The 27,214-nt window shown below is 45.5% G+C and overlaps 1 protein-coding gene across 1 annotated transcript in view; it reads left to right on the plus strand.

The window, feature by feature from the left end:
• Positions 1–8,222, plus strand: part of LOC102971498 (probable G-protein coupled receptor 148) — a 60,842-nt gene extending 52,620 nt beyond the window's left edge. Inside the window, exon 6 of the mRNA XM_042995586.1 lies at positions 6,608–8,222. Coding sequence (XP_042851520.1) covers positions 6,630–7,544 — 915 coding nt within the window. The 5' untranslated portion in view covers positions 6,608–6,629 and the 3' untranslated portion in view covers positions 7,545–8,222. The remainder of the gene's footprint in view (positions 1–6,607) is intronic.
• Positions 8,223–27,214: the final 18,992 nt, after the last annotated feature.

Here is a 27,214-nt window from a genome sequence, read left to right on the forward strand (position 1 = left end):
GGTTTCCTCATCTCCTTTTCCTTTCTTTTCTTTTCTTTTCTTTTCTTTTCTTCCTAAATTTATTTATTTTGGGGGAGAGCGCAAGTAGGGGAGGGGCACAGAGAGGGGGACAGAGGATCCGAAGCAGGCTCTGTGCTGACAGCAGTGAGCCCGATGTGGGACTCGAACCCACGGACCTCGAGGTCATGACCTGAACCGAAGTCAGATGGATGCTCAACCTACTGAGCCACCCAGTCCCCTAATCTCCTTTTCTTACAAGGACACAAGGGCACCAATCAGATGAAATCACAGCCCACCCTCCCGCCCTCATTCTAACGTAATTCCCTCTTTAAAGACCCAGTCTCCAGATGCAGATACTGGAGGTTCTGGAGGTTAGGGCTTCGACATATGAACTTGAGCGGGACACAATTGGGATCACAACACCTGCTAAGTTTTCCTTTTTTTTCTTTTTACAAAAGAATTCAACCCACCCGCACCAGTACTGTTAGGAAAAACCTTAACAAACGACATTAACAAAATGTCATCTCAGAAATCAGGAGAATTGGGTTTGAAGCCAGATTTCACCATTAACCGGCAACTCCCTGAGAGGTGTGTGGAGCCCCTCACAACTTTTATGTACGTGGAGTCTTTCCCTGATGTGGGGAGCGGGGTCCGGGCGGGAGGGGAACACCTGGCCCAGTGGCTTAGAGATCACACCTGCAGGGGGACTGCCTGCTCCAAGCTCCAGCGTCCCTGTCACCAGCTCATTAACCCTGGCTGAGTTCCCTCCTGCCTCTATCTCTCAGCTCTCTCTTCGGAAAAATGCAAATAATAATTGTGCCACCTTCCTGGGCTGGTGTGCTGATGGAAGGAGGCATCTCTCACCAGAGCCGTCTCGTAGTGAGTCATCAGCGCGAATTAGCCACTGTTCAGTTTGTGTCGTTACCCGTTCCTTAGCTGTGGGTGTCTATGTGACTGTTCGGGAGGACGTACGTGGCTCTCTCTGGTTGGTCCTAAGTTGGAAGCAGGGACAAAAATCAGGGACGCTGTCCGTGATTAATCGAGTCCTGGCCATTTGGGGCCAGTTGTTACAGAGGCTGTTGATTGGCTGGCTGGACTGTCACAAGAGACAGCAGGTTGCCCCCCCTGGGCTGGTGACTGTGGAGGACGGCTTGGGTTCCTGGCAGGTGGTTGCGGGTTGTGGATCAGAGTTTAATTTTTAAATATGGCCTTATCCGTTGATATATTCTGTCTCTCACCGAGGGCAGCACGTCGTCCTCAGGGGGTTGCCCCGAGCAGCGTTCTTAGGATGAGACCAGCTGCTTCCCTGACGTTCTTAGGTGCCCACGCAGCCCTTCCCACACGTCTGCTTCCCACAGGATTTTCGCAGGGAGTGGTGGTGCCCGTTTTTTGCGGGGCAGTTGTGGCCAGAATGTAACTCTCTGCTGAAATTTGTTAGCCTCCAGGGTTGTCTTACAGAGCTGAAGCCAAAGGAACATTTGGGGCCAGAAGAAAACAGGTATTCCCATTTTACGATTTCGGAAGAAAAACGCTCTAGGAATTATCCATAAGTGGAGGTCGTGCGTATAGATGAGGATTTATTACATGGGTTTTGTTGCCATGAGCTCTTGATATGCAAATATACCTCTGCGACGGAATATGAACTTGGAGACTGGGAGCGTCTGTCTGGCTGCATGATCCTGAATAAATTACTCATCTTTCTGAGCTCTCATAAATAAATTAAAGGCAATAAAACTTGCCCTCGTTGATTTTGCAGATTTGCAACGTTCCTGTCTATAAAAAGAGTTTTAAGCCACCTGCTGTCATAGCAGCGTCTTCACTGTGCACATTTGTCCTTTGCCGGGCTCCTGCTCGTCAGAGCTCCTGTAAGACACCACTATGCAAGCAAGGGTGGGCATCCCATGTTGCCTCTTAACCTGTGGCATGTGCTACTTCTAATTCTGATCATGCAAGTCTCCTCATTGCCTACGAAGTGAAGTTTAACCTTAGGAAAGGTATCGAGGCCCTTGAAAACTGGTCCTGGACTTTGTCCTCTGAATAAGCCTCCACTCCACCAAATTCAATCTGCTCATGGTTCCCACCTTGGCTTTTGCTGCTTTCTGTTGGCTACGATCTGCACTTCTCCTCGTCTCTATCCACCTTTGCCCCTGCTTTGCTCTAGTTTTCAACCTGGAAAGGCTGGATTCAAGTCTCACCTCTTCCAACGAGCTTTCTCTCACTGCCTCTGTGACCCCTTCCATTCTGAACAACGTCCCCCTGCTCCCCCCAACCCCCACCCCCGCAAGAGACACCCAACCTTCTTCCTCAGTTGGCAAATGAGTGAAACGACACATGATGTTTCTGGTTATGACTACCCAGTTATATTGTATTCTGCCTCTTCCCCTGGGTGAGAAGCTTCTGTATGTCAGCGCCTGTGTTTTACCACCTGTAACCTCACTGTTTTCCATTGTATTGGATATTCATTGTATGTTTCGACGCACAAGGAAGATTGTGGAGTACAATCGTGTGACATCGTGCCGTGTTGATCAGAGTGTTAAACGTATTAGAAAACTACAGAGACTAGTTCTTGCTTGCTCTCAATAGTAAATAGTTCCCTGAAACCGTATCAGATTGGGAGGGAGAGGGGTTTATTATAGCTGCAGCTACAGTCATTCAGGTGGAAAAAAGGAGGTTGTAAAATTTTTTTTCCAAAGGAAGTACAATGAGAGTCACTCAGGCTCTGTGTAGGGTTTCAAGTCTTAGAACACAGCCAGGCCAAGCCCCGCCCGTTGCTATTGGGGAGGTGCTATCAGATGAACTAGACAGGTGTGCAGGGGCCGATGGGGGGCAATGCAGGTGCAAGGTAGTCCTGGTGAGCAGAAATGAGGAATCCAACAGGGAAGCTACAGAGAAGACGAGGATTCTGGGCAGAATGAGGGGTGAGAGCAAGATTGAATAAAGGGGGGCGAGTTATAGCGCATTAGGTAGGTCAAACCAGGTAACAATGAGCCCAGGAGTGGGCATTGCTGGGAGGCCCAGGTGGACCATAGAAGAGCCTGGCAGGAGTGACCCCCCTAATACTGGGACTCGGAGGCTGGGTTTTAGATCCTGGGAGGGGTCTAGACCTGTCCTAGAGAGCTGGTGATTCTATTCAAGGCTCAGCCATGGGGAATCAGATGAGGACATTCTGCATCGAGGACAGGGCCAATCTTGTCTCAAAAATAAGGAAAAGTCCCAGATAAGAGCTGGCTGCTGTGGATATGAGTGAAGACGACCTTGTGGACAGAGAGAGAAAGGATGTGGAGTTTGCAATCCTATGTGGCTGTGATGTCAGGAACGAAGGACCAGAGAAGGGAAGTGACTTTAGTGTCCAAAATCCCACTCCTCATTGGCAGCAGACCTAGGTTTAAAGCCCAGTCCTTGTGATTCCGCCTGGCGGCCCCTGCACACCTGTCTAGTTCATCTGATAGCACCTCCCCAATAGCAACGGGCGGGGCTTGGCCTGGCTGTGTTCTAAGACTTGAAACCCTACACAGAGCCTGAGTGACTCTCATTGTACTTCCTTTGGAAAAAAAATTTTACAACCTCCTTTTTTCCACCTGAATGACTGTAGCTGCAGCTATAATAAACCCCTAACTTTGCCCCATCTCCACTGGAGCCCTCGGTGTCCGTGGTGGTGTCCTGAGGACAGTTACAAGAATGTCCTCTGGGAGAGAGCCATGAGGAGGCATTTAATGCGGGCAGATACGCGTTTTTCTATCGATCGTTGAAGGGTTCTGGAGTAAGATTTTGACCGAAAAAGCTGTAGCTAAAAGAAAGCTTGATGATGAGTTTGACAATGACAATGACCATTTCAATTTCTTTGTATTAAGACATTTTTTTAATGTTTATTTATTTTAGAGAGAGAGAGTGCAAGCATGAACGGGGGAGAACCAGAGAGGGACACACACACAGAATCTGAAGCAGGCCCCAGGCTCTGAGCTGTCAACACAGAGCCCGATGTGGGGCTTGAACTCACAAACTACGAGATCATGACCTGAGCCGAAGTCCAGTGCTCAACCGACTGAGCCACTCAGGCTCCCCTGACCATTACAATTTCTATTCCCCTCTGGAGAGCCGGGGAGTAGAGAAATAAATGCCTGGAGTTTGGCCGCATGACAATGGCACAAAAATCCATCCCAGCAGGGGAAATTCTCCACAAAGGGTGACAACGCAATATGCGAGGGAAAACGGTGCCTTTGGCAGGGACTGCATAAGGAGCCGTGGCATCTTAGATTCTCAGCAGCTTGCGGTAGCTGTCTCCACGGTGACACGCCCTTTAGGAAATCAATGTAATATACTGTGCCTCTTTAAAGTCCACTTTATATACTTACCACGCGAGGGGCTTATATAAGGGAATGGAAACCCATTTAAGCTAGCTCAAATAATAGAGCGGTGTGTTATATTTTTAGGACCCAAGGACAGAAAATGCAGAGCTACCTCAATGGAATCAGAAATTCAGGAACCCAGAGGCACCAGGGTGGCTTAGTCAGTTAAACGTCCAACTCTGGCTCAGGTCAGGATCTCGTTGCTTGGAGTTCAAGCCCCACGTCGGGCTCTCTGCTGTCAGCTCAGAGCTTGGAGCCTTCTTTGCATCGTCAGTCTTCCTCTCTCTCTTCCCCTCCCCCACTTTCTCTCGCAACAATAAATAAATAAACATTTAAAGAAAAGAAATTCGGGAGCCCATGCTGTTCTCTTTGTCTTGCGAGGGCCTTTGTAGACTCTCGGGGACCTTGTCGTTCCCTCTGCTCTCCTCTTGCCCCTCGCTGTCACTTTCTTCACTCACCCACATTCCACCATTACTGGCAGGCCAATGACATGACATCACACTTGGGCCACATTCTCTGTGAGAACTTTGCAGTTGGATGTTTAAGAGGCAGACACCAGTGGATTCAGCACCGTCTCCGGAATAATTCTCCCTGCGTCAGATAGCTATCCCTAGTTCCACACAACACTGAGGTGGTGGGGAAGTAAGGAAAGCTAGTAGCGGGGAGGCAACAGTTGGCATCTCTGCCATAGACTTTCAGAGACAGAGATCCGGAAATTCCGGGGTTCCCCAGGCTGTGGCACAGTGCGCTGTCCATTGCTGTGCAGGCTTGAGAAGATTCCATGAGGCTATTACACACATCTTACCATTTCAGTGGCCACAGTTCCTCAGTAATCCTAAGGTCCCAGCACCTTCTAGGATGGATGGTCTTCCAGCTGAACCACAGAAATGGTATTTCTACAAATGGGGTCCAGTTGGGTTGGTCACACGACATTGACCCGAGGAGAACTCGGAACATGCATTCGACATTGGATTTCTTTTGAAGTTTATTTATTTATTTTGAGAGAGAGAGGAGAGAGAGAGAGAGAGAGAGAGAGAGAGAGAACGCAGGCAACTGGGGGAGGGGTAGAGAGAGAGGGAGAGAGAGAATCCCAAGCAGGCTCTGTGCTGTCAATGCAGAGCCTGATGTGGGGCTTGATCTCACCACGAGATCAGGACCTGAGCTAAAATCAAGAGTCTGACATTTAACCCACTGAGCCACCCAGGCGCCCCTCTCCCCCAGCCCCCCCTTTTTTTAAAAGTGACCTTGCATTTGACATGAACTTCCTTGTAGTGGTTGAGAGAATGGGTGCTGGCGTTGTACTCTGAAATTCAAATCGTGGCCCCTCTCCCCAATAACTATATGGCCCTGAGTAGGTTACTTAGCCTCCTTAAGTCCGTTTCCCCATTTGCAAAAAAGTGCATAATAAAACCACTCGGTGAAACATAAACCATACCCCAGGGTTAGAACAATATGCTCTAAAAACAGTTTTGATCCCTAGAAAGTACTGGGTAAATGTCACCGATGATTGCTATCATTTTTGTTAATATCTTTGTCATGTCTTATGGACCCAAATGAATTCCAGCCTCTGCATCAATAGCTTCCTCACATCCTTTACAGCTCTTGCCCTAATCCATTCCCCAGACCTTTGCATGTGCTGTTAACTAGTGCTTGGTGATTAATCAACTGAGTTTTACACTGTTGTGCTTTGTGGCTCCAAGTTGAAAAAGTTCTCACAATCAAAGATGGAAAAGGATGCACAGAGGGTGGAACCTTGACCTGATTTTGAGCAATTTGCTGAGTACTGAGAGTCCACCTTTCAGACCTTCCTTTTGGATGGTTTGAGTATGTGCCCCTCTGCTGAAATAAAGAGAAGACCCCCAAATGATTTCTCTAGCTTCTTTTTTTTAAAAATTTTTAAAAATGTTTATTTATTTCTGAGACAGAGAGAGACAGAGGATGAGTGAGAGAGGGGCAGAGAGCGAGGGAAAGACACAGAATCCGAAGCAGGCTCCAGGCTCCGAGCTGTCAGCACAGATGCGGGGCTCGAACTCACGGACCATAAGGTCATGACCCGAGCTGAAGTAGGATGCTCAACCAACTGAGCCACCCAGGCGCCCCTGATTTCTCTAGTTTCTTTGGTTCATGTCCATACATCTAAAATTTTCATCCTCTATACCAAAAAACGTGCAATGTGTTCCTTGAGATTTACAAGGTCACAGAGTTGGAAAACCACCCAAGATGCTTCGTGATTCACTCTTTCTGGTGCTTTAATCCCTCAGGAGCCAAGTTGCCCTGAAGATCATGAACTTGTCTTCTGACCACTGCAACATATCGGATTGGCTGAGGCTGGAAGCAACAGTGAAGGCCTCTGTGTATGTGGTGGCCTTCTTCTTTGCCACATTCGTCACCGTCGTCATCATCACAATAGTGTTACAGAATTCGAAGCTGAGGAAAGAGGTCCGACACATCCTCCTGTGCCACCATCTGCTATGCATCTCCTCCTACTGTGGCCTCGGGGTGGTTTTCCAAGGGATGCGGGCTCTGCTGGCCAACAGCCCCGTGCTGGTGTGCTGGGTGGTATTTGGGGTCCAGCTAAGTGTTGGAGAAGGGATCCTCTTTACGCTGGCCTTGATGGCGGTCAACACTTACCTGGCTATTTGCTGGCCTTTGAAATCTCTGTCCTTGGTAGATTCGGTTAAGTACAGGATCTTGGCTGGGTCTTGGGTAATCATCATATTCAAGAATGTTTGCTTATTCCTCATAGAAAGCGCTAACCCCCCTCGAGTTGCCGTTTTTAAATCTGAACCCCTGTGCCCTGTGATCTTGAACGGCCCTCCTGCCAGAGCCGTTGGCATGGTTTTCCTTTTCTTTCTTCTGTCCATCATTCTTATAAGTTACTTTCTGATCTACCGAGAAGGCAAACGGGCTGGCCATTTTAACAGATCAAATATCAAAGCAAAAAAAACAGTCCTTATTCATTTAGTGCAGATGAGTTTGCATGTAATACCAATCCTGATATTCATAGGTTTGGGAAAGATGTGTGGGGTGTTTTTCTTTGCTTTAAACCTGGTACTTTTTGGAGTCTTTGCATTTGCACAGTGTCTTAACCCCCTGATCTATGGGCTCTGGAACAGAGAGCTGCAAAGCGGATTATACCACTGGATGTGCTGTCAGCTGTGGTGTGGTCACATTATGAACGACAGAGAGCCAGTTTAATCTGGAACTCAGCCACTTGGAATCAGTGACTCTAGCCCTAGCGGACCATCAGCCAGGCTTGAGGACTTGCCTTTTACGCAACCTAAAATTGGTGTCTTGGTTTGATTCTGGAAGCGATAGGAGTAAGTCAGAGCTATTCATCTGGCTTGCAAACTTCGTTGCTGTGTGCGTTGAACTGGCCTCACGGAAATCGTTTTATATCTTTAATTCTAAACCCAGATCAACATTTTTGGCGGCATGCCCTACTGTGTTTCAGTAGTCAGGCAGCTTTTGAGAACGCACTTGTTTTTAGAAATGGAGAAATAGTCCATGGTTGATAGGAAGAGAAGTTTGGCCGTTCCTCTTCTATTCATTAGGGGTAGGCTTCGCTGCATGTAGTAACAAAGCAGAAACCAAATAACAGTGATTTTGTAAAGTTTGAGATTTTTTTCTGATGTAAAAGAAATCTGGAGGTAGACAATGCAGTCTTATATCACAGCTCTGCAAACAACAGGTTCATTCTGTTCTACTCTGATATGCTTATTATGCTACCTCATGGCCCAAAATGGCTGTTACTGTTCCTGTCATCATGTTCATACTCCAGCCAACAGGAAGGAGTAAGGGGCAAAGGAAGGTCTATATTCTCCTTTTTAAAAAAAAAAAAAATAAATTTCAATGTTTATTTGTTTTTGAGAGAGAGAGAGAGAGAGAGAGAGAGAGTGAGCAGGGGAGGGGCAGAGAGAGATGGAGACACAGAATCTGAAACAGCCTCCAGGTTTGAGCCGTCAGCGCAGAGCCTGACGCAGGGCTCGAACCCATGAACCGTGAGATCATGACCCGTGCCAAAATTGGAAGTACAACCGACTGAGCCACCCAGGCACCCCTATACCCTCCTTCTACAGACACTTTTTAGAAGTTACACAAAATACTTTTTCTTCTATCTAACTGGCCAAAATTTACTCATACGCCTATGCCTGGCTTTAAGAGAGAATGGGAATGAATTTTAGCTGGGTAGTAGAGTCCCTGGCTAAACATTGGGGTTCTTGATCCTAAGACAGGAAGGAAGAATGGCTATTAGGAGGCAAAATTATTTCGGGGACCATTTTCCTTTCAGCCAAATAAAGTATAAAGAAAGATAACGGATGGGTTATAATCATTACAAAACTATACTCTGCCTTTCAGTGTGATATTTGGAGTTAACCGTTCAAGATCCCAGAACACTTTAATTGTATAATGTTAACAGTTCTCAAAGGGAACGGCATCGGCATCGAGAAGAACATTGAGCTGCTTTAAACATGGCAATTAACTCATGACTTGAACCTGAGCCATTTTGAGGCAGCAGCACAAAACAAAGTCTTTCACAGGAGTTTACATATGAGATTTCTTTAGATGAAACATCCACTTCTAAGCAAGTCAGGATTCAGCTGTGGAAACAGGAATCATCACTGTAGGATGGGATTTAATACAGGAATTAGATGCTTACAAAGTCTCTGGCAGGACTGGGGGAGGGGAAATCAGGAGCCACCACTTGTTGGCGTCAAGAGAAAACCATTGCAGCCGGGATCTGGAGATCAAGCAGCTGCTTCCACCACTGCCCCCCGCCCCCACCCGAGACCCCCCCCTTAATATAGTGAATTTCCAAAAGAAAGAGCAGCTGGCAGATGGCCTCCACCTCCTTCCGTCTTTCAAATCTCAAGTGATTGTCTCTAACTGGTGGAACCCATCTGGCCTCCAGACCCTAAGAGTAAAGAAGTCTGGGAAATGTAGTTCCTAGTTTCACAGGAACAGGAAGTTACAGTACAGGAAGTTGTCCCCAAATGGGGGTGAACCGAGAACTGAAAGAGTGCATCCACGGGATCCACCATTAGGACGTTTAGTTTTATTCACAGGTGATAACGACAGAAGCAAAATAGTTGCTCACTGTTGAGCAACTATTATGCTCCTGGCACAATGCAAACCATTATATATATATATATATATATATATATGGCACAATGCAAACCATTATATATATATATATATATATATATATATATATAATTTGACATTATATATATATATATATATATTTAGGGGCACCTAATAATATATATATATACATATATATATATGTATATATATATATATTATATATATTAAATGTCAAATTCTCATAACAGGTATATGTAGGTATTATTATTCCTGATTTACGAATGAGAAAAGCTGAGGCTTAGAAAAGCCTTGCAGGAGCTTAGGTCAGGAACTTCCCTTTCAGATTTGCCATTTATATGACTTGGCCACAGGTGATGATTTTATCGCTGTTGAGAGGTGGACCAATTGCTTGGGAAATCTGGGCCTCAGTTCTCCACTGTGCTTTGGGTGTGGACACCTGCCTTCTGGAAAAGAGCCTCTTTTTCATCCGTTGCTTTGACTACCCTCTCCCATCCTGAGATCCCCCAGCCTGTTTTCAGATTCTAGCGGCTTCTGTATCATGTCTAGACTCCATTTTGGCTCCAACTCCTCCTTCTCTGGGTGTTCAGTCTGCCTTCTCTCTTCTTCCATCCTCAACTCTGGGATTTCAAAGCCTGAGCTTCTCTTCTGCAATATCCAAGTGTCTTCGGGGCAGCAGAGATTGCCATGGCCGAGTACCTTCGTGTCCTGGTACCCAACACAGTGCCTGGTAGATGGCAGGCTCTTCACAAGTGATGTAATGGACTCATGTGGTCCGTAAAACGTGCCCTTTTTATAAACTCCCTCCCCACGAAACCCAGGCTGTCTCTTTGTTTTTGCTGAAATATTAAACAATTTGGGAGCTGAGAGTGCAATAAAAACTCAAAAAAGTTACCAAAGTTAGCTCAATTATAAGTCCTAGATCTAATATACACAAATTTATTCTTAAAACTTTTCTTTTTTTCCCTCTTTTTGGGGGTATTTTTTTTTATTGAAATATAGTAAACATACACTGTTATATTGTTTTTAGGTGTCCACTATACTCGTTTGACAATCCTACGCATTATCCAGTGCAGTGTTGTCACCATCTGTCATCATAAAGCAATATTACAATATTATTGACTATATTCTCTATGCTGTCCTTTTCATTTCTGTGTCTTACTTATTTTATAACTGGAAGTTTGTACCTTTTAATCCCCTTCACCCGTTTCACCCATTCCCTGACCCACCTCCCTCTGGCAACCACGTTTGTTCTCTGTATTTAAGAGTCCGTTTGTTTTGTTTGTTTGTTTATTTTGTTTTTTAGACTCCCCATAATGAAATCTATTAATCTTAATATGAATGAAATCTTATTAATCTTAAAACTTCTAAAACTATTTTTTTTAATTTTTTTTACTGTTTTTTTTGAGAGAGAGAGAGACATAGATCATGAGCAGGGGAGGGGAGAGAAAGGGAGACACAGAGTCCGAAGCAGTCTCCGGGCTCCAAGCTGTACGCACAGAGCCCCACGTGGGGCTCAAACTCAGGAACTGTGAGATCATGCCCTGAGCCAAAGTCAGATGCCCAACCGAGTCACCCAGGTGCCCCTAAAACTATTTTATTATATAAAAAGGTGACTTTTACTTACACCATTGGTAGAAAAGTAGTTTTATACTTTCAAATGCAAATTACTGTTTTCAAAATTAAAAAAAATTGAGTTGGGAAGATATAGTACAAAACTCAAAAGGTTAAAGATGGCACTTAGTGAAATGTAAGTTCTTCTCCTCCCCTTTTTTTTTTTCCAGATCCCCTGTTCTCTTCTAAGAGTCAACAACTGTTATTAGCTTCTTGTGCTTTCCTTAAGAGGTGATCTACAAAGAACTAATTACTAAGAATTTGTAAGATCATTTTGGTCTCAATATCCTGGTCTTGGATTGCAAAGTTGTCTAAACTGGTTTTTAGAATGAGAGTTGAGGTCATATGACATCAGCAATAATCTTTTTCATGATGCAAAAATCCTTTGCACTCATTAGAGAAACTTAAACTTGGATAAGATGTGGAAGGGAAGGGGAGAGATGAAGGGGTAGTTAAAGCCACTTGTAATTAATGGGGAGTTCCCGTAATGTGTCCCTTTCCTCTATGGAAATGGTGCAATGATATTGAATTTAAAGTCAGAAAGGGTGCCAGTTTGGAGGAAATGTTCAGAGAACACACACTTTGCAAATAGCTCTATGAAAATAACTTACTTAAGGATAAGATGCGAATTATCTCAAGATTCCTAAGTTCTTATGAACATTGTATTTACCATGACTACAAGTGTATTATTAATGCATGAAATTATTGCTGGTTCATACGTATATTGGCTAACTAAGAATGAACTTGGGCAAAGTCTCTAAAAGCAAGAACAGAAAAGTGGTTCATAATACTCACGATAAGAAAATGTTGAATGGATCCTGGCCATTGTTTAGAAGTTAAAGACTGTATAAGCAGCTATATTAATGAATTTTTAAGCATTTTTTTTTCTCTGAGAAGGTCAATGGCTATGGCTAGAACTGCCCTGTTGATGGCCAAACAAAGATATATATGTGATGGAGAGAAAACTGCATTTTCCCCTGACGGGGGAAGGGAAAGGATGCCAGAGTGGTTTTTTTTTGTTTGTTTGTTTGAGAGAGAGCAAGTGGGGGAAGGGCAGAGAGAGATGGAGTGAGAGGGAAGCCAAAGCAGGCTTCTCACCAATCACACAGAGCCTGATGTGGGGCTTGAACCCACGAACCGTGAAATCATGACCTGAGCCGAAACCAGGAATTTGACACTTAACCAGTTAAGCCGCCCAGGTGCCCCTGTGGGATGCCAGAGTGTTCTTATGAGCCAAGAGGACTTGTGGAAGGATCTGGCCTTGGGGTCGTTGTAAAACACTTATCTTTGAAGGCTTCTTGACAAAGGACAAAGGCCATCAGCAAAAAGAGGCTGGAAGGTATCACTGGCTACAGAGGATGAAGATTGGATGAGAAGCACTTGGCCAGAGACCAGAATGGCCCCAGGGTCCCCAGGGAGTGACTTTGGTGAGGATTCGCAAAGTGCTGTTGAAGAGAAGGAATCATCACTGGGAAACTGCCTCACCCAGAAGATGCAAACATCGTTCTATATCTGCCTTTGGTAAGGATGGTCTCTCCTGCCCCTTTCATGTCCTCCCAGCCTCTGTCTGGGGACGTCAGGGAAGGTGACCAGAAACCTTAATTCTCCCTTGTAACAAAACATATCCATAGGTTCCGGGGATTAGGGTATCTTTTGTGTTAGGGGTGCTATTCTGCCTACCATATTTGCTAAAATGAGATTGTCCTTTGGAGCTGAAACAGACCAAAGGACTTTTTATTGTTTAAGAGTGGCTAAACAAAATGTAAATTCAAAGCACAGTGAAATAAAACCTCCCACCCGTTGGGATGGCTACTATTGAAAACACAGAAAATAACAAGTGTTAGTAAGAGTGTAGAGACACCAGAACTCTTGGGCGCTGTTGGTGAGATTGCTAAATGGCACAACCACAACAGAAAACAGTTTGAAGTTTCCTCAAAAAATCAAAACTAGAGCCACCATATGGTCTAGTCATTCCACTGGATCCCATACTTTGGAAAGCAGGGTCCAGAAGAGATATTTGCATAGCCATGTTCACGGCACTATTCACAACAGCCAAAAGGTGGGAGCAATCCAGATGTCCGTTGGTGGATGAATAGATAAACAAAATGTTGTCTCTACATACACTGGAATATCTTTCAGCCTTCAAAACAAAGGAAGTGCCATCACATGCTACAACATGAATGAACCTTGAGGTCATTGTGCTACGTGAAATAAGCCAGTCACAAAAAGACAAATGCTGTTTGATTCTACTTATAAGAACTATCTACGGTAGTCAAATTCATAGAAACGGAGAATAAAGGGGTGGTTCATGGTGGGAAGCTGGGGCCGGGAAAAGGAGGAAAATGGGAGTTTTTGTTTAATGGGTAAAGAGTTTGAAATGACCTTTTTTTTTTTTTTCAGATGAAAAAGTTCTGGAGATTTGTTTCACCATAATGTGACTCTACTTGACATTTACCAAACTATACTTAAAAATGGTTTAGATGGTAAATTTGATGTTATGTGTCTTTTAACCACCTTAAAAAAAAGAGTGAAAGAAGTATGGGATCCAAAACCTCAGTAAAGTTTTCACTTCAGGGGAGATAAAGGTTGAATCCACAAATGTGGTTTGAATGGGCCCTGGGAAAAAGAATCGAGTTGTTTCCTGCTCGTATCCTATCTATCATGTCCTGCTATTGTGATATAATGGTTACCAGTTAACTATAAACAAGGCCAGTGTTCATTATTAAGGACTTGTTAAAAGCAAATTTTAAAGGAAATTTCATTTCTAGCTATGACATATAGGTATAAACATTACATAAGGCTACGTGTGTGTGTGTGTGTGTGTGTGTGTGTGTGGAGAGAAATTTATATTTCTTTCTGTGTACATGTAAAGTGACAGGACCATTCTTGGGCAGTTGGATCTGGTATACTTCAATGACTTAAGGTCAGATTGACCCCAGTGATATCATTACACCTATAGTTTATGTTGCATTAACATTTTTTTTTAAGTTCAGAAATATCGCTCAATCATTTGTTCTAGACCGAATGTTATGTCTCCTTAAAATTCCCATGTTGAAACCTAACCCTCAATGTTGTCTTTGGAGGTAGAACCTTGGCAGGTGCTTAGGACATGATAGGGGAACCCTCATGAATGGGATTAGTGCCCTTATGAAAGAGACCCCAGGGAGCTCCCTTCCCACTTCTGCCATGTGAGGACTCAGTGAGAAGACTGTGACCTGGAAGAGGGCCCTCATCCAACCATGCTGGCACCTTAGATCTCAGATGTCCAGCCTCCAGATCTGTGGGCAATCAATTTCTGTTGTGTTGAAGGCTCCCAGCCTGGGCTAACTTGTTCTCGCAGCCCAAATGGGATAAGACACCTAGCCTCGAAAGTCACACAGCACAGCCTCTACAACGTTCCCCATGTCAGCATCAAGGCGCCTAGTCTAGTCACCTGCAAGGGAAGGGAAATTAGGCTCCACCTTTTGGAGGTGGCAGTGTCCATGAATTTGTAGATGTATTTAAAAGCCATCATGCGACGTGACTGGTTTTGCCAATGAAAAGTGAAATATGTCGCTTCTGGAGGGAAACCTTTAAGAGCTGGTGTGTGATTTTCCACATTCTTGTCCCTTGCCAATATCGAGGGGACATGTGTTGATACGGAGGAATAAAGCTGAGTCATTGCATGGGGGACAGTTGCCCTAGAAAGTAGCCCTGACATTTCGAAGGACCTTGCATGAGTGAGAAATAAACCTTTGTTGTTTTGAACCACTGAGATTTTGGAGTTACTGCATCATAACCCCATCTATCCTGACCAGCATTCCTTCCCCAGCATCCAAATTTGCAAAATGGGTTGTTCAAGGACAATCCTGGAGACTAGAGTTCATGATTTAAAAAGATAGACTGGGGGCACCTGGTGGATCAGTCGGTTGGGCGTCTGACTTCGGATCAGGTCATGATCTCATACTTCGTGGGTTTGAGTCCTGTGTTTGGGCTCTGTGCTGAAGCTCGGAGCCTGGAGCCTCCTTCAGATTCTGTATAATCTACTCTTTCCACCTCTCTCCCGCTTGTGCTCTCTCTCTCTCAAAAATAAATAAATAAACATTAATGAAAAAAAAAAAAAAGATAGACTGCATTACCGGTGCTCCCGATGCTCCCTTCACTATGGAGCAGGGGTTGGCAAACTATGGCCCATAGACCAAATCTAGTCCACTGTCTACTATTGGATAGCCAGTAAATAAGAATGGTTTTGGGGGCACCTGGGTAGCTCAGCCGGTTAAGCATCTGACTTCAGCTTAGGTCATGATCTCGTGGCTCACCGGTTCGAGCCCCCTGTCGGGCTCTGTGCGGACAGCTCAGAGCCTGAAGCCTGCTTTGGATTCTGTGTCTCCCTCGCTCTCTGCCCCTCCCCCGCTTGTGCTCTGTCTCTGCCCCTCAAAAATAAATAAAAACATTAAAAAAATTTTTAAAAGAATGGTTTTTATATTTTTAAATAGTTGAAAAAAAAAACCGAAGATGAAGAATATTTCATGACATGTGCAAATTATATGAAGTTCAAATTCCTGTGTCCATAAAGATTTTTTTGGACCACATCCGTGCTCATTCATTTAAGTATCACCGATGGCCGTTTGTGCGTCACAGCAGTGTTGAGTTGGTGTATGGCCTCCAAGGCCCAAATTATTTGCTATCTTCTGGCCTTTTGCAGAGTTTGCTAACCTTGGCCTAGCAGACGATAGTCTGGCAAAACACGGAATTTGACGACTTTGATTTGAAATGCGATTCAAGAAAATTGGACTGAATAGGTTTGAGAAACACCCTAACTGACCAGTTTTCTTTGCATATATATTTTTATTGGCTCATGGGTGATATGGGCTAAAAAAAAGTCTAAAGTTTAAAAGCTTTTGAATAAGTACACAATGCAGTCCCTAAGAAATAAGAAATCAGGGTGACACAGTTTAATTTGCAATTGTTTCCCCCTCCTTACAATCTGTGGTGTCCTCGACTCAATGATATATGACAGCATAAATGACCCAAAGTGAAAGAATTCTCTGGAAAAGTCTTTGAAAGGCTAATTATGATCAACAGTCTGACGCATCAGCTCTTTCTTCCATTTGTTTACTCCACTCTTGGCAAGCGGCCAGCTAAACATAATCCAGCGGGCTGTGACTTCTTGCAGTTGCTTGGGTATCCAGGTAGAGCATTAGGATTGAGGAGTCTTCAATCCTAGGGCGTTTTCTGAATTGCACTCAGCCATGTGGGAGGCCTGGAACAGCAAGCCGCGGCAGGAGCGCCTTAGGCGCGTGCTGTTCCCAATCTTGCTGAGAAATGCTCGTCTCCACACCAAGAAGGTTAGTAACTGCTGCCAGAGAGGTCTGGGATGAGTGTGTGTTTGTTTTCTGTCGTCTCCGTTGTCAGCACTTCTGAGAATGGCAGCTGGCGCGTCCTTACTTTAGAGAATTCAGCCACTGGTTTCTGGTAAAATATAGGAAAACTAAAGATCTAAGAAGAAATAAAGGTGTTGTTTTTTGTTTTTTGTTCTTGTTTTTGTTTCTCGTTTTTTGGGTTTTTTGTTTGTTTTTGTTTTTGCTTTTTGTTTTTTGTTTGTTTGGGTTTTTTGTTGTTGTTTGTGTTTAAGACTCGCCTACACGGGCAATGAAATATAGTCTGGATTAATTCTAAATCCTTATCTGGAGTTGTAGGGATCATAAAGACACAGAGCCTTCTTCCCGGTAACTGCACCTGTAAATGGATCCTCCACTACAGAGGTCTTGGCGGAAAAAGTCTAGAAAACACATCTGTTACTGTCAAAAGCGCAAGTGACAAGAATGATCAAATCTTGGGGACCCTGTGGACCAAGCGGGACCCAAGTGGGGGGTCTGACTTTGGGGGGAGGGAGGGATCCGACTGCTTGATTGTGTGGTTTTTTGAAGTCAGGCTTATGGAGGCATAATTTACATACAGTAAAATTCACCCCTTTTGGATGTAGGTTCCGTGAGTCTTGACAAAAGTAGAGAGCTACGTGATACCAATACCCTCAAGACAGAGAACAGTTTCTTGGGGCGCCTGGGCAGCTCAGTTGGTTTAGCGTCTGACTTTGGCAGTTTGTGAGTCGGAGCCCTGCATCGGGCTCTCTGCTCTCAGCGCCGGGCCAACTTCAGATCCTGTCTCCCTCGGTCTCTGCCCCTTCCCCCTTGCTCTCTGTCTCTGTCAAAATAAATAAACTTTAAAAAAAAAGAGAAAGACAGAGAACAGTTTCTTCACCCCAGGAAGTTCCTTTTGGCCCCCTGGCAGTCAGTTCCCTCCTCTAACCCTGGCCCCCAGCCCAGAGCAACTACCAATTTGTGTTTTGTTCCTCTCCTTTTTCCTTCTCTAGAAGGTCATACAATTGGCATCAGATAAATGAAATTATACCATTACCAGCTATTATGGACTGAATTGTGTTTTTTTCCCCAAATTCATATATTGAAATCCTAATCCCAAGGACCTTAGGATATGACTATATTTGGAGATAGGGCCTCTCACAAGATAATTAAGGTTAAATGAGGTCATTTGAGTGGACCCAAATCCAGTGTTTGCTGTCCTTATAAGAAGCAACAATAGAAATCTCTCTCCACACACACACACACACACACACACACACACACGAAAAGGCCATGTAGGGACACAGCCAGAAGGTAGCTGTGAGCAAGCCAGGAAGAGAGCTCTCCCCAGAAACCAACCTTGCTGACTCTTTGATCTTGGACTTCTGGCTTCTAGAACTGTGAGAAAATAAATACATTTCCGTGGTCTCAGTCACCCAGTCTCTGAGATTTTATCACGGCAACTCTGGAAGACTAATGCACCCGCCTTATGAGTCAGGCTTTCTTCAGCAAATATAATGCTCTTGAGATCATCCATGTTGTTGCACGAATACTTGGTTATTTATTGCTGAGTGGTGTTTATTGCAGACTATGTACATTTATTGCAGGAACGAACCACAATTTCTTGACCAGTCTACCTGTTGATGGACATTTGGGTCACTTCCCAATTTAGTCTTTGGCCCTTACAAATAAAGTTGCTATGGACATCTATGTACAGGTCTTTATGTGGACCTATGTTTTTGATTTTTTTAACATTTATTCATTTTTTGAGAGAGAGAGAGAGAGAGAGAGAGAGAGAGAGAATGGGGGAGGGGCAGAGAGAGAGGGAGACACAGAATCGGAAGCAGGTTCCAGGCTCTGAACTGACAGCACAGAGCCCGACGTGGAGCTCGAACTCACAGACCATGAGATCATGACCTGAGCCGAAGTTGGATGCTTAACCGACTGAGCCGCCCAGGAGCCCCGATGTGGACCCGTGTTTTCGTTTCAATACCTACAGGGGGATTACTGGAGGAAATGATAATCATAGGTTTAATTTTACAAAAACTACCGAGACTGTTTTCCAACATGGCTGTACCATTTTGCATTCCCAACAGCCATACGTGTGATTCCTGGTTGTTCTGCATCCTTGTTTCCTCTTGGTATTGTCAGTCTTTTAAATTTTAGCCATGTGGATGGGTATATAATGCTATCTCCCTGGGGCTTTAATTTGCATTTCCCTGATGGCCAGTGATGCTGAGCATCTTTCTGTGTGCTTAATTTGCCATTTATGTTTCTTCTTTGACAAAGCATCTGCTCAAATCTTCTGCCCTCCCCACTGGAAAGAAAAATTGGCCGTTGTGTCTCTTCAATTACCAAGTTGCAAGATTTTTTTGTATATTCTGGATTTGAGTCCTTCAGCAGATACGTGTTTTGTAAAAATTTTCTTTTGGTCTTGGCTTGGTTGTTTGTTGTTGTTATTTTCCTAAAAGTCTCTTCCAAAGAACAGTAGGTTTTCATTTTGATCAAGTTCAATTCATATATTTTTTTTTCTCTTACAGGTCATGTTTTTTTTTTTTTTTAATGTCCTATCTAAAATCTTTGTCTAACCCAAGGTCTCTATTAGTTTTCTATTACTGCTGTAGCAAATTACTACAAGTTGAGTGGCCTAAGACAACCCAAATTTGTTATTTCACGGTTCTATAGGTCAGAAGTGTGGTTTCCTTGGCCAGTTTCTCTGCTCTGGGTTTCAAAAGGCCAAAATCTAGGTGTTGGTTGGCTGAGCTCTTGCTGAGAGGCTCAAGAAGAATCCACTTCCTTGGAAGAATCCAAGTTCATTCAGGTTGTTGGTAGGCCCCATTTCCTTGAGGTCACAGGACTGGGATCTCCATTTCCTTGTCAGTTTCAGCCGGGGCTGCCCTTAGCTCCCAAAGGCTTCTCTCTGATGTTCGCACTTGGGGGCCTAACTCTCAGAGCCAGTAAGAGTACGGGGAATCCTTCTATACTTGGAATCTCTAATTTTCTCTTCTGCTGTAGCTGGAGAAAGTTCTCTGCTTTTAAGGGATCACATGATTAGATTAGGCTCACTTAGATACTCTCCATACTTTAAAGTCTGTAACTTTAATTACATCTGCAAAGTCCCTCTGCCATAGAACTTAACATATCCACAGGTTCTAGGGGATTAGGGAATGGACATCTTTGGGAAGTCATCCTGCTGACCACAGTCTCAGATATCCTCTCTCATATTTCTTCTAGAAGCTTATTGTGCTACCTGTTACAATTTGGTCTATGATCCATTTTTTTTAAAGTTTATTTATTTATTTTGAGAGAGAGAGAGTGAGAACATCAGCAGTGGAGGACAGAGAGAGACGGAAAGAAAGACAATACCAAGCAAGCTCCACGATGTCAGGGCAGAGCCCAATGCAGGGCTCAATCTCATGAACTGTGAGATGGTGACCTGAGCTGAAATCAAGAGTCGGACGCTTGACCTACTGAACCACCCAGGTGCCCCTATGATCCATTTGATTTTTGTATGTGGTATGAGATTATGAGGTGGATTTTCTTTTGTTTTCTTTTTAATTTTTTTACATATGGAGAGCCAATTGTTCTAGAACTATTTGCTGCACACGTTAGTTTTTTTTTTTTTTTAATTTCTATCATGATGAAAAGTTGTGATTTTTATGGTTTCAGAACAAACAGAATCATGATTCATGTCAGCTGATTTCATGAGCAGTCCAATCATATTTCTGGCATTTACAAAAAATATTTTTCTCTGGGAATTTTTAGGAGTTGAGGCATATGGCACCCCATTCCCCTTCTCACCTTCTAAACACACTCAGTGTTACAGATGGCCATGGAATCCATGGCTTCGTGGGCTCAGGGGTGCTCTACAGTTCTCTACAATTGAAGGAAACCATAAAAAGACCCCTGGTTTTCCCTTCTTACTTCTGTAGGGTAAGACAGGCATTTCCCTGAGAGCGGGGAAACAAAGGAAACAGGTAAGAGGGAGTGAGAGGGCCAGGTGAGGGCAGGGTTGCAGGGGTAGGGGCAAGACAGGGTAAACTTCCCCAAGAAGGAGAGATTTGAGCAAAAGACTTAAGTATGAGAGAGTGAACCATGGGTGCTTGTAGGGGCAGGAAACTTCCAGGCCCAGGGAAATGCCACGGGAAATGTGGCAGGAGCCCCCGCCAATGAGCAGGAGCCCCTGGTGTCCAGGAACAGTGAGGGGGGTGAGTGAGGGGCAGAGGACCCAGCAAAGGGGAGAGGAATTGGTGTGGTTGGGATGGGGGTTGGCAAAAGGTAGAAGTGGGGACCCCAGGGAAGCTAACGCAAAACCTGGGCAATGATGGTTTTCCAGCGGAGGTGAGGACATGTGCCCCATTCTGCATTTATGCCACCTCACGACACAGCCAGAAAATCGAGGGCCCAATCATGGGCTGTGGATGTTTGCTGACTTCCTGCCTCTCATCTGGAATGTCACCAGGGCCGGCTCGTGGGCTAGATCAGGAATTTCCACCCCAGGGAGCTGGGGGAGGGGTGGAGTGGGGAAGTGAGGTGGGAATGGTGTCATGCCATGAATATCTTTGAGAAAACGTTGCCCTACCTTTTAAAGGTTTCCCACAAAAAAAAAAAAAAAAAAAAAAAATACTTGGGGAAATGAAGAACAAGGGGCGGCCAGGTCTCAGGAATTCTGTCCTCACAGCTTCCCTCTGTCCCCAGGTTTGTCTCCCTAGGCATAGAGTCTCCCTGGGCTGGGGCTGGGGTCACTATTTTCTTAAAAAAATTTTTTTTAATGTTTATTTATTTTTGAAAGAGAGGGGGAGAGAGAGAGAGAGAGAGAAGAGGAGGAGGGGCAGAGAGAGAGGGAGACACAGAATCCGAAGCAGGTTCCAAGCTGTCAGCACAGAGCCCGACGTGGGGCTCGAACCCACGAACTGTGAGATCATGACCTGAGCCAAAGTCGGACGCCCAACCGACTGAGCCACCCAGGCACCCCTGGGGTCACTATTTTCTTTGGGGATCCCCCTGCTTGGCCTGAGTCGGATGGTGGATTCTGGTCAGCCTGATGGAAGCTAGTCATCTGTGCTGTGTCCGGGCTGAGGCATGCAGGGCAATGGGACCTCAGCTCCGTGGACCATTGATGGGCTCTGCCAGCTAAATAGGACTCTGAATCCTTCCCGGGGATTAGGAGCAGGGGTCAGAAGCAAAGCAAGTCTTCAGTGTAAGGTGTGTTTCAATTTTAGGTATTTTAGGACAGAAGTTAGAGCCTAGAGTGGACCCCCCTGACCCCCATACATACTCTCTGCCCATTCTGCCTTGAAAATAGCAGTCCTTCTCCCGCCCCCTGCACTCCCTGAAAAGCCTAGACACTGGGAATTTGGTCATTGAATCACTTAGAGGGAAGGGGGTGGTTGTACTAGGGGCACCCCCCCCCCCGCCTCCCCTACTTCCTGTCTTCACCTCCCCTGGACCCTAGATGGTGGGTGACCGTGGGGCTTCTTTCAAGATGCTTCAGTGCCTCCTTGGGGCCTCTGGTCCTCGGCTCTGGGCCCTTCCTGCCTTCACTTCCTGCTTCCCCTGCAGCCACTGTAGTACAGCATTTCTACCCTGGACCTGTCACTAATCTGGATTCCTTGTTCTTCGCAACTGTCTACAGCCCAAATCCAACGACGGTGCCCGCCAGCCACCTCGGGGTGATTTCACATTCAAATATGATACTGGACAACATCCAAGCAAAGCTTCATAACAAATGTAGGTGTCTCCAGTCTCTCAAGATTGACCTGCAGCAAGGCGTGTCAAAGATGTCTCCACTCTCTCTCTGAAATCCTGTTGACGGTTGTGAGGTGACAACCTTCCCTCCCTCATCTTCCTCCCACCCCCACCGCCCCCAGGGGACCCACCCTGCTGCTTTTCTTCCCAGCCCTCTCCCTCCCCCCACCACCCATTGCTTTCTCCTCCTGGTTTAGCTTTCCCTTCATTCTTTTCTTATTATTGTTTCAGGAAGCTGGTTCTATTTGAGTAAATGCTTAAATAAACTAGAAAAGTTAAAGCTAAACACCCCCACGCCCCCAAACAAAACAACCAGGAAATCAAGCAAAGCACAAATGTGTGCTAACTCGCCCTGCAGGGCGGGGAAGCTCTTGCTATTAAGTAGCAGGCTCCAAGGCATTAGCTACATTTGTTCTTGGGTCAGAAGATAAAAGCTGAGTCTTATCAAAGGGTAAGGGATGCCAGTCAGACTTCATTGTGGCAAAAAAAGGGTCACCTCGAAAACCTGTTAAGCTTGTTACAAATGCCACTTTCTGGGCATCAGTCCCAGAGACTCCCATTCAGGGCCAGGGGCCCTGGAATCTGCATATTCACAGGCTTCCTGGCGATTCTGAAGGGGTGGTCCACGGACCCTTTCAGTCTTGCAAATGGAAGATTCCAGAATCCAGCCGGAAGAGGCTGCTGGCCACCTCCAGGCTGGGCCTCCCCGCAGACCCCAGCCTCTGAACTGCACAGCCCCCTTTCCAGCCCAAGTTCTCAATGCACCTTGTTACACTACATTGACCGTGAGGTTTGAAGTTTGTAATAAAGCACAGATGGGACCTTGCCTTTGTTACAGTAAGGAAATCCTCAGTCACCGCAGAAGTCCAGAGTGCCTGCCACTCTCAGAACTGGGTTCAGAGCCTGTCCTGGGGTAATAGGAAATGATCTTCTTTGTATCAGCTCTGCCCGAACTTTCCAAGGAGTTCAGACCTAGGGCCAAAGGGTCCAGGTCTGAGGAACTGGAAACTGAGATGGTTTCCCAGGCACAGGCTACGCATGTAAATCAGGCATGGTCCAGATATGGAAACAGCCAAATCTGCCCTCTGGCCTCTGCCTGGGCAAATTCAGGCTGTGTTGGCATTTGTAGGTGCCACAGGGTGGCCTGGCTCTCTCTCTCTCTAATCAGATGCCAATGGCTGATCATGGAGCAAAGCTGTCCCCAGTGCCAATGCATCTCATCTCTGGTCTTGTCCAAGGGACACACCTGGTGGCACCTTGCCCGTAGGCATCCTATGCTGGGAGGGTCTTCTTTGAGTGGCACTCCCTCTACTAGATGCGAGTGGCCTGCTTGCGACCAGGGGAAGAGTGAGGAAGATGGTAGCTTCTTGGATTTTATGATCTCATGGTTGCTTCACATGGTACGGCTGTTGAAATGGATAGGGTCTGTGCTCTTCTTTTTTCCAGGGATGATGGCAGAAGGGAGAGCCTGGAATCCCGTAGCCTATACACCCAATTTCAGGAGGAGCGGAGCTCTATGGGATGGCGTGGGAGCATCTTTAGGAGGAAAGAAGCAGTCAGGCTCCTCAGGGCTCAGGGGAGGGAAGGAGAGAGGTCAAGTCTCACAGCGGGACCGACCAGGTCAGCTGGAGGCAGAGGTCCAAGCCACCTGCAGGATGTGAGCCTGCTTGCAGGGCCTGGCTCTGCCAGAGCTCGGAGAGAATCTTGAGAAAGGTAGTCAGCCCAGATGCTGATTGCCCATTAAGTCTACCTCCCCCGAGAGCAGGTGTACTTGACCGGGAGACCATGCCTTCCCAGCTCCTAAGAATGCGTTTTCCGAGGTTGAATTTCTGGTATCAGCTGGAGGGGGGAACATATTCTTAGACACATTTCCTCCGTCACTCTTGGGCGGGGGAAGACCTAAGCTCTGAGCAAGCCCTGGCCAGGGGAAGTGGGGGGGGGGTGTGCAGAATGGAACTGAGCTGAACCAGGAAGGGAGAAACAGCCTGGGGGCAGAGCTAGAAGGGGTCCCTGGGAGGAGGCGATTGACGAGTGTGCAGGCATCTGCTGGTTTCATTAAGAATTTTTGTTGTTTCAGGATTTTATTATTCATTTATTTAAAAAAAATTTTAAGGGTATTTATTTATTTTGAAAGACAGGCAAAGCAAGCAGGGGAGGGGCAGAGAGAGGGAGAGGGAGAGAGAGAATCCCAACCAGGCTCTGAGCTACCAGCACAGAGCCCAATGCGGGGTTCAGACTCACGTACCGTGAGATCATGACCTGAGCCAAAACCAAGAGTCGGATGCTTACCTGACTGAGACACCCAGGTGGCCTTCAAGGTTTTATTTTTAAATAATCTCTACACCCCACGTGCGGCTTGAACTTACAACCCTGAGATCGAGAGCTGCATGCTCACTATTCACCAGCCAGGAGAACCCAGAGTTTTTAATGTCTAAGGACATCGGTGCTGACACAGGGTGGGCCTGGGGTGGGTGGGGGGACTCAAGGGAAGGGCACTGTGGGGAGGATGAGGGACAGCTGAATGCAGGAGAATAAACCAAATCCCACTGTTACAGGTAGAAATAGTGAAAACCAGGGGAGCAGTATGGCAACAACAGGGAGCCAAAGGGAGAGATGGTTCCAGAGACGGGGTCTTGGTTGTCATGGCAACTATACTGACAGTGGTTGAAACTTTGAAAGAAACAAATTTGAAAGAAACAAACATTTGAAAGAAACAAATGACTCTTGTAGTGTTGTTGGGTTTCTTTTTCCTGGTATGGAGTAAGCCAGAGCTGTGATAGGGGAGAGAGAAAGAGAGAGAGAGAGAGAGAGAGAGAGAGAGAGAGAGAGATTCAGTTTGCCTGTGCCAGAATGGATGAGGGTCACAATGGATGTGAGATTGTTTATTTTCTTTTTTTGTTTATTTATTTATTTTGAGAGAGAGAGAGAGAGAGCGCGCATAAGTAGGAGAAGGGCAGAAAGAGAGAGAGAGGGAGAGAATCCCAAGCAAGCTCCATGCTGTCAGCACACAGCCCAACACAGGGCTTGATCCCATGAACGGCAAGATCATGACCTGAGCCAAAGTCAAGAGTCAGATGCTCAGCCCAACCAATTGAGCCACACAGCCACCCCTGGATGTGAGATCATTTAGTACCCAGCAATCCTGGCCACTGGTAAGCCACTGGAGTGGGGGGATCTTTTGTCATGAGACACCAAGAATGTGCTAGGAGGAGAAATCTGTACCGAAGGGATGACCATATCTAGGACCCACCCTTCCCTCCCAGAATGGCATCAGGAGTGGCAGTCTTTGTGATCATGTGTGTCCTCTTCCCACATAATAAAAGGAATTCTATTTCATTACAAGCTTTTCTGAAGTCAGGGTTCAAACTGCCTCCACCCTTTCCTGGATCGTAGGTGAAGTCAGTCCGTATGGTAGTTCACACTGCTGTGGAAACACTGGGGAATCTCTGTTCATTGTCTATTAGTCTGCGACACCAGGTGCTGAAATGGGAACGCCAACACACTCCCCACAGAGTGCCTCTTGGAGGAGGACATTGGGCGCCGAAGGTGGCCCTCACCGCTTGTATCAGTCAGCTCTGGCTGCCACAACACAGCCCCACGGCCTGGGCACCTTGGACAATAGGCATTTATTTTTCACGGGCCTGGAGGTTGGAGGTCCCAGATGGAGGTGCCAGCGGACTCCATTCCTGGTGAGATTTTGCTCCTGGCTTGGAGTGGGGCCTCCTCCTTCCTCCTCTCCTCACATGCCCTTCTTCTGCGCATGTAGGATGATCTCTGGGGCCTCTTCCTCTTTTTATAAGGGCACTAATCTTATTCAAGCCTACGCTTGTGACCTCATCCAACCATTAACACCCTCTTCCAAGCCCTGTGTCCAAGTACGTCACAGTGGGGGTTAGGGCCTCAATATAAGAATTTGATGGGAGGACACAATTTAGTCCATAACACTTCTCCACTGGCACTAAGTAAGAGTGAAAAAAAAAATCAAAAACACAGATCAGGACAACTTAGTCGTTGCAGAAAGCTTTTTACTTTTGTCTTCAGAGAAGAAAAGCATTGTGGTAGGAAAAGTTTACTTGGTCAACAGATAGAGCTTAGCATTATTCAAATGATAAAAAAAAAATCATTAGTTCACAAAGATTGACCACAGACTTGCAGTTGTTTTAAGTTAGTATGTTTAAGGCTTAGACAAATGACCTCAGAAGAAGAGTGCTTCCCAGAATTTATTTTTTCTTTTTTTAAAATGATAAATAAGGAGGACAGAGAATGGATAGCTAGCATATGGATAATAGATGTTCTTGAAAGAGAGCCCAGAACAAAAGGATCAGAAAGATTTAATGCAGCTGCTGAAAAAAAAGAAGCAGGGATGTATATTGTAAGGGCTCAGTGTGCTAGGCAAGATCAATGATAAGAATATTACATTGAATCCTATCCTGTCAAAAATATATAGCGATAGAGAGAAAGGGGAAACTGGATGTGTCCACATACCGACAAAGAAATGGAATTCTGGCTGAATGCAGGCTTCACCGTTGTAGGATAAAATGCCCAGACACAGTGGGCCAAAGTCTAAATCGATTTTGAAGGTGAGAAGTTGTGATAAAATACATATTGTACCCCAGTAGTGAGTTTAGGAAAACAAAAGAAGACATTCAGAGCTGTGCAGATTCAGAAAACATGCCACCCGGGAACTTTTCTTCTAAAATTACTTAAAACAATTTTTTTTAAGTTTTATTTTTTTTGAGAGAGAGAGACAGAGTGTGAGTGGAGGGGGGTGGGCAGAGAGACACAGAATCCGAAGCAGGCTCTTGGCTCTGAGCTGTCAGCACAGAGCTCGATGCTAAATTTCAAACTCATGAACCATAAGATCATGATCTGAGCTGAAGTCAGACGCTCAACTGACTGAGCCACCCGGGTGCTCCTTCTTTTAAAGTTAGTTAAACATATACTTCACTGATGGGAAGAAGGAGCCGAAAAAGAAGCAAGGCAAAGTCACGGCAAAAAAAGACTTTAATTCACACCATTAATATTGCTCTCACGAACATGGGTGATTGTATTACACACATT

Source organism: Panthera tigris, chromosome C1 (genome assembly GCF_018350195.1).
Source record: "Panthera tigris isolate Pti1 chromosome C1, P.tigris_Pti1_mat1.1, whole genome shotgun sequence".
In the NCBI taxonomy this organism is placed as follows: domain Eukaryota; kingdom Metazoa; phylum Chordata; class Mammalia; order Carnivora; family Felidae; genus Panthera; species Panthera tigris.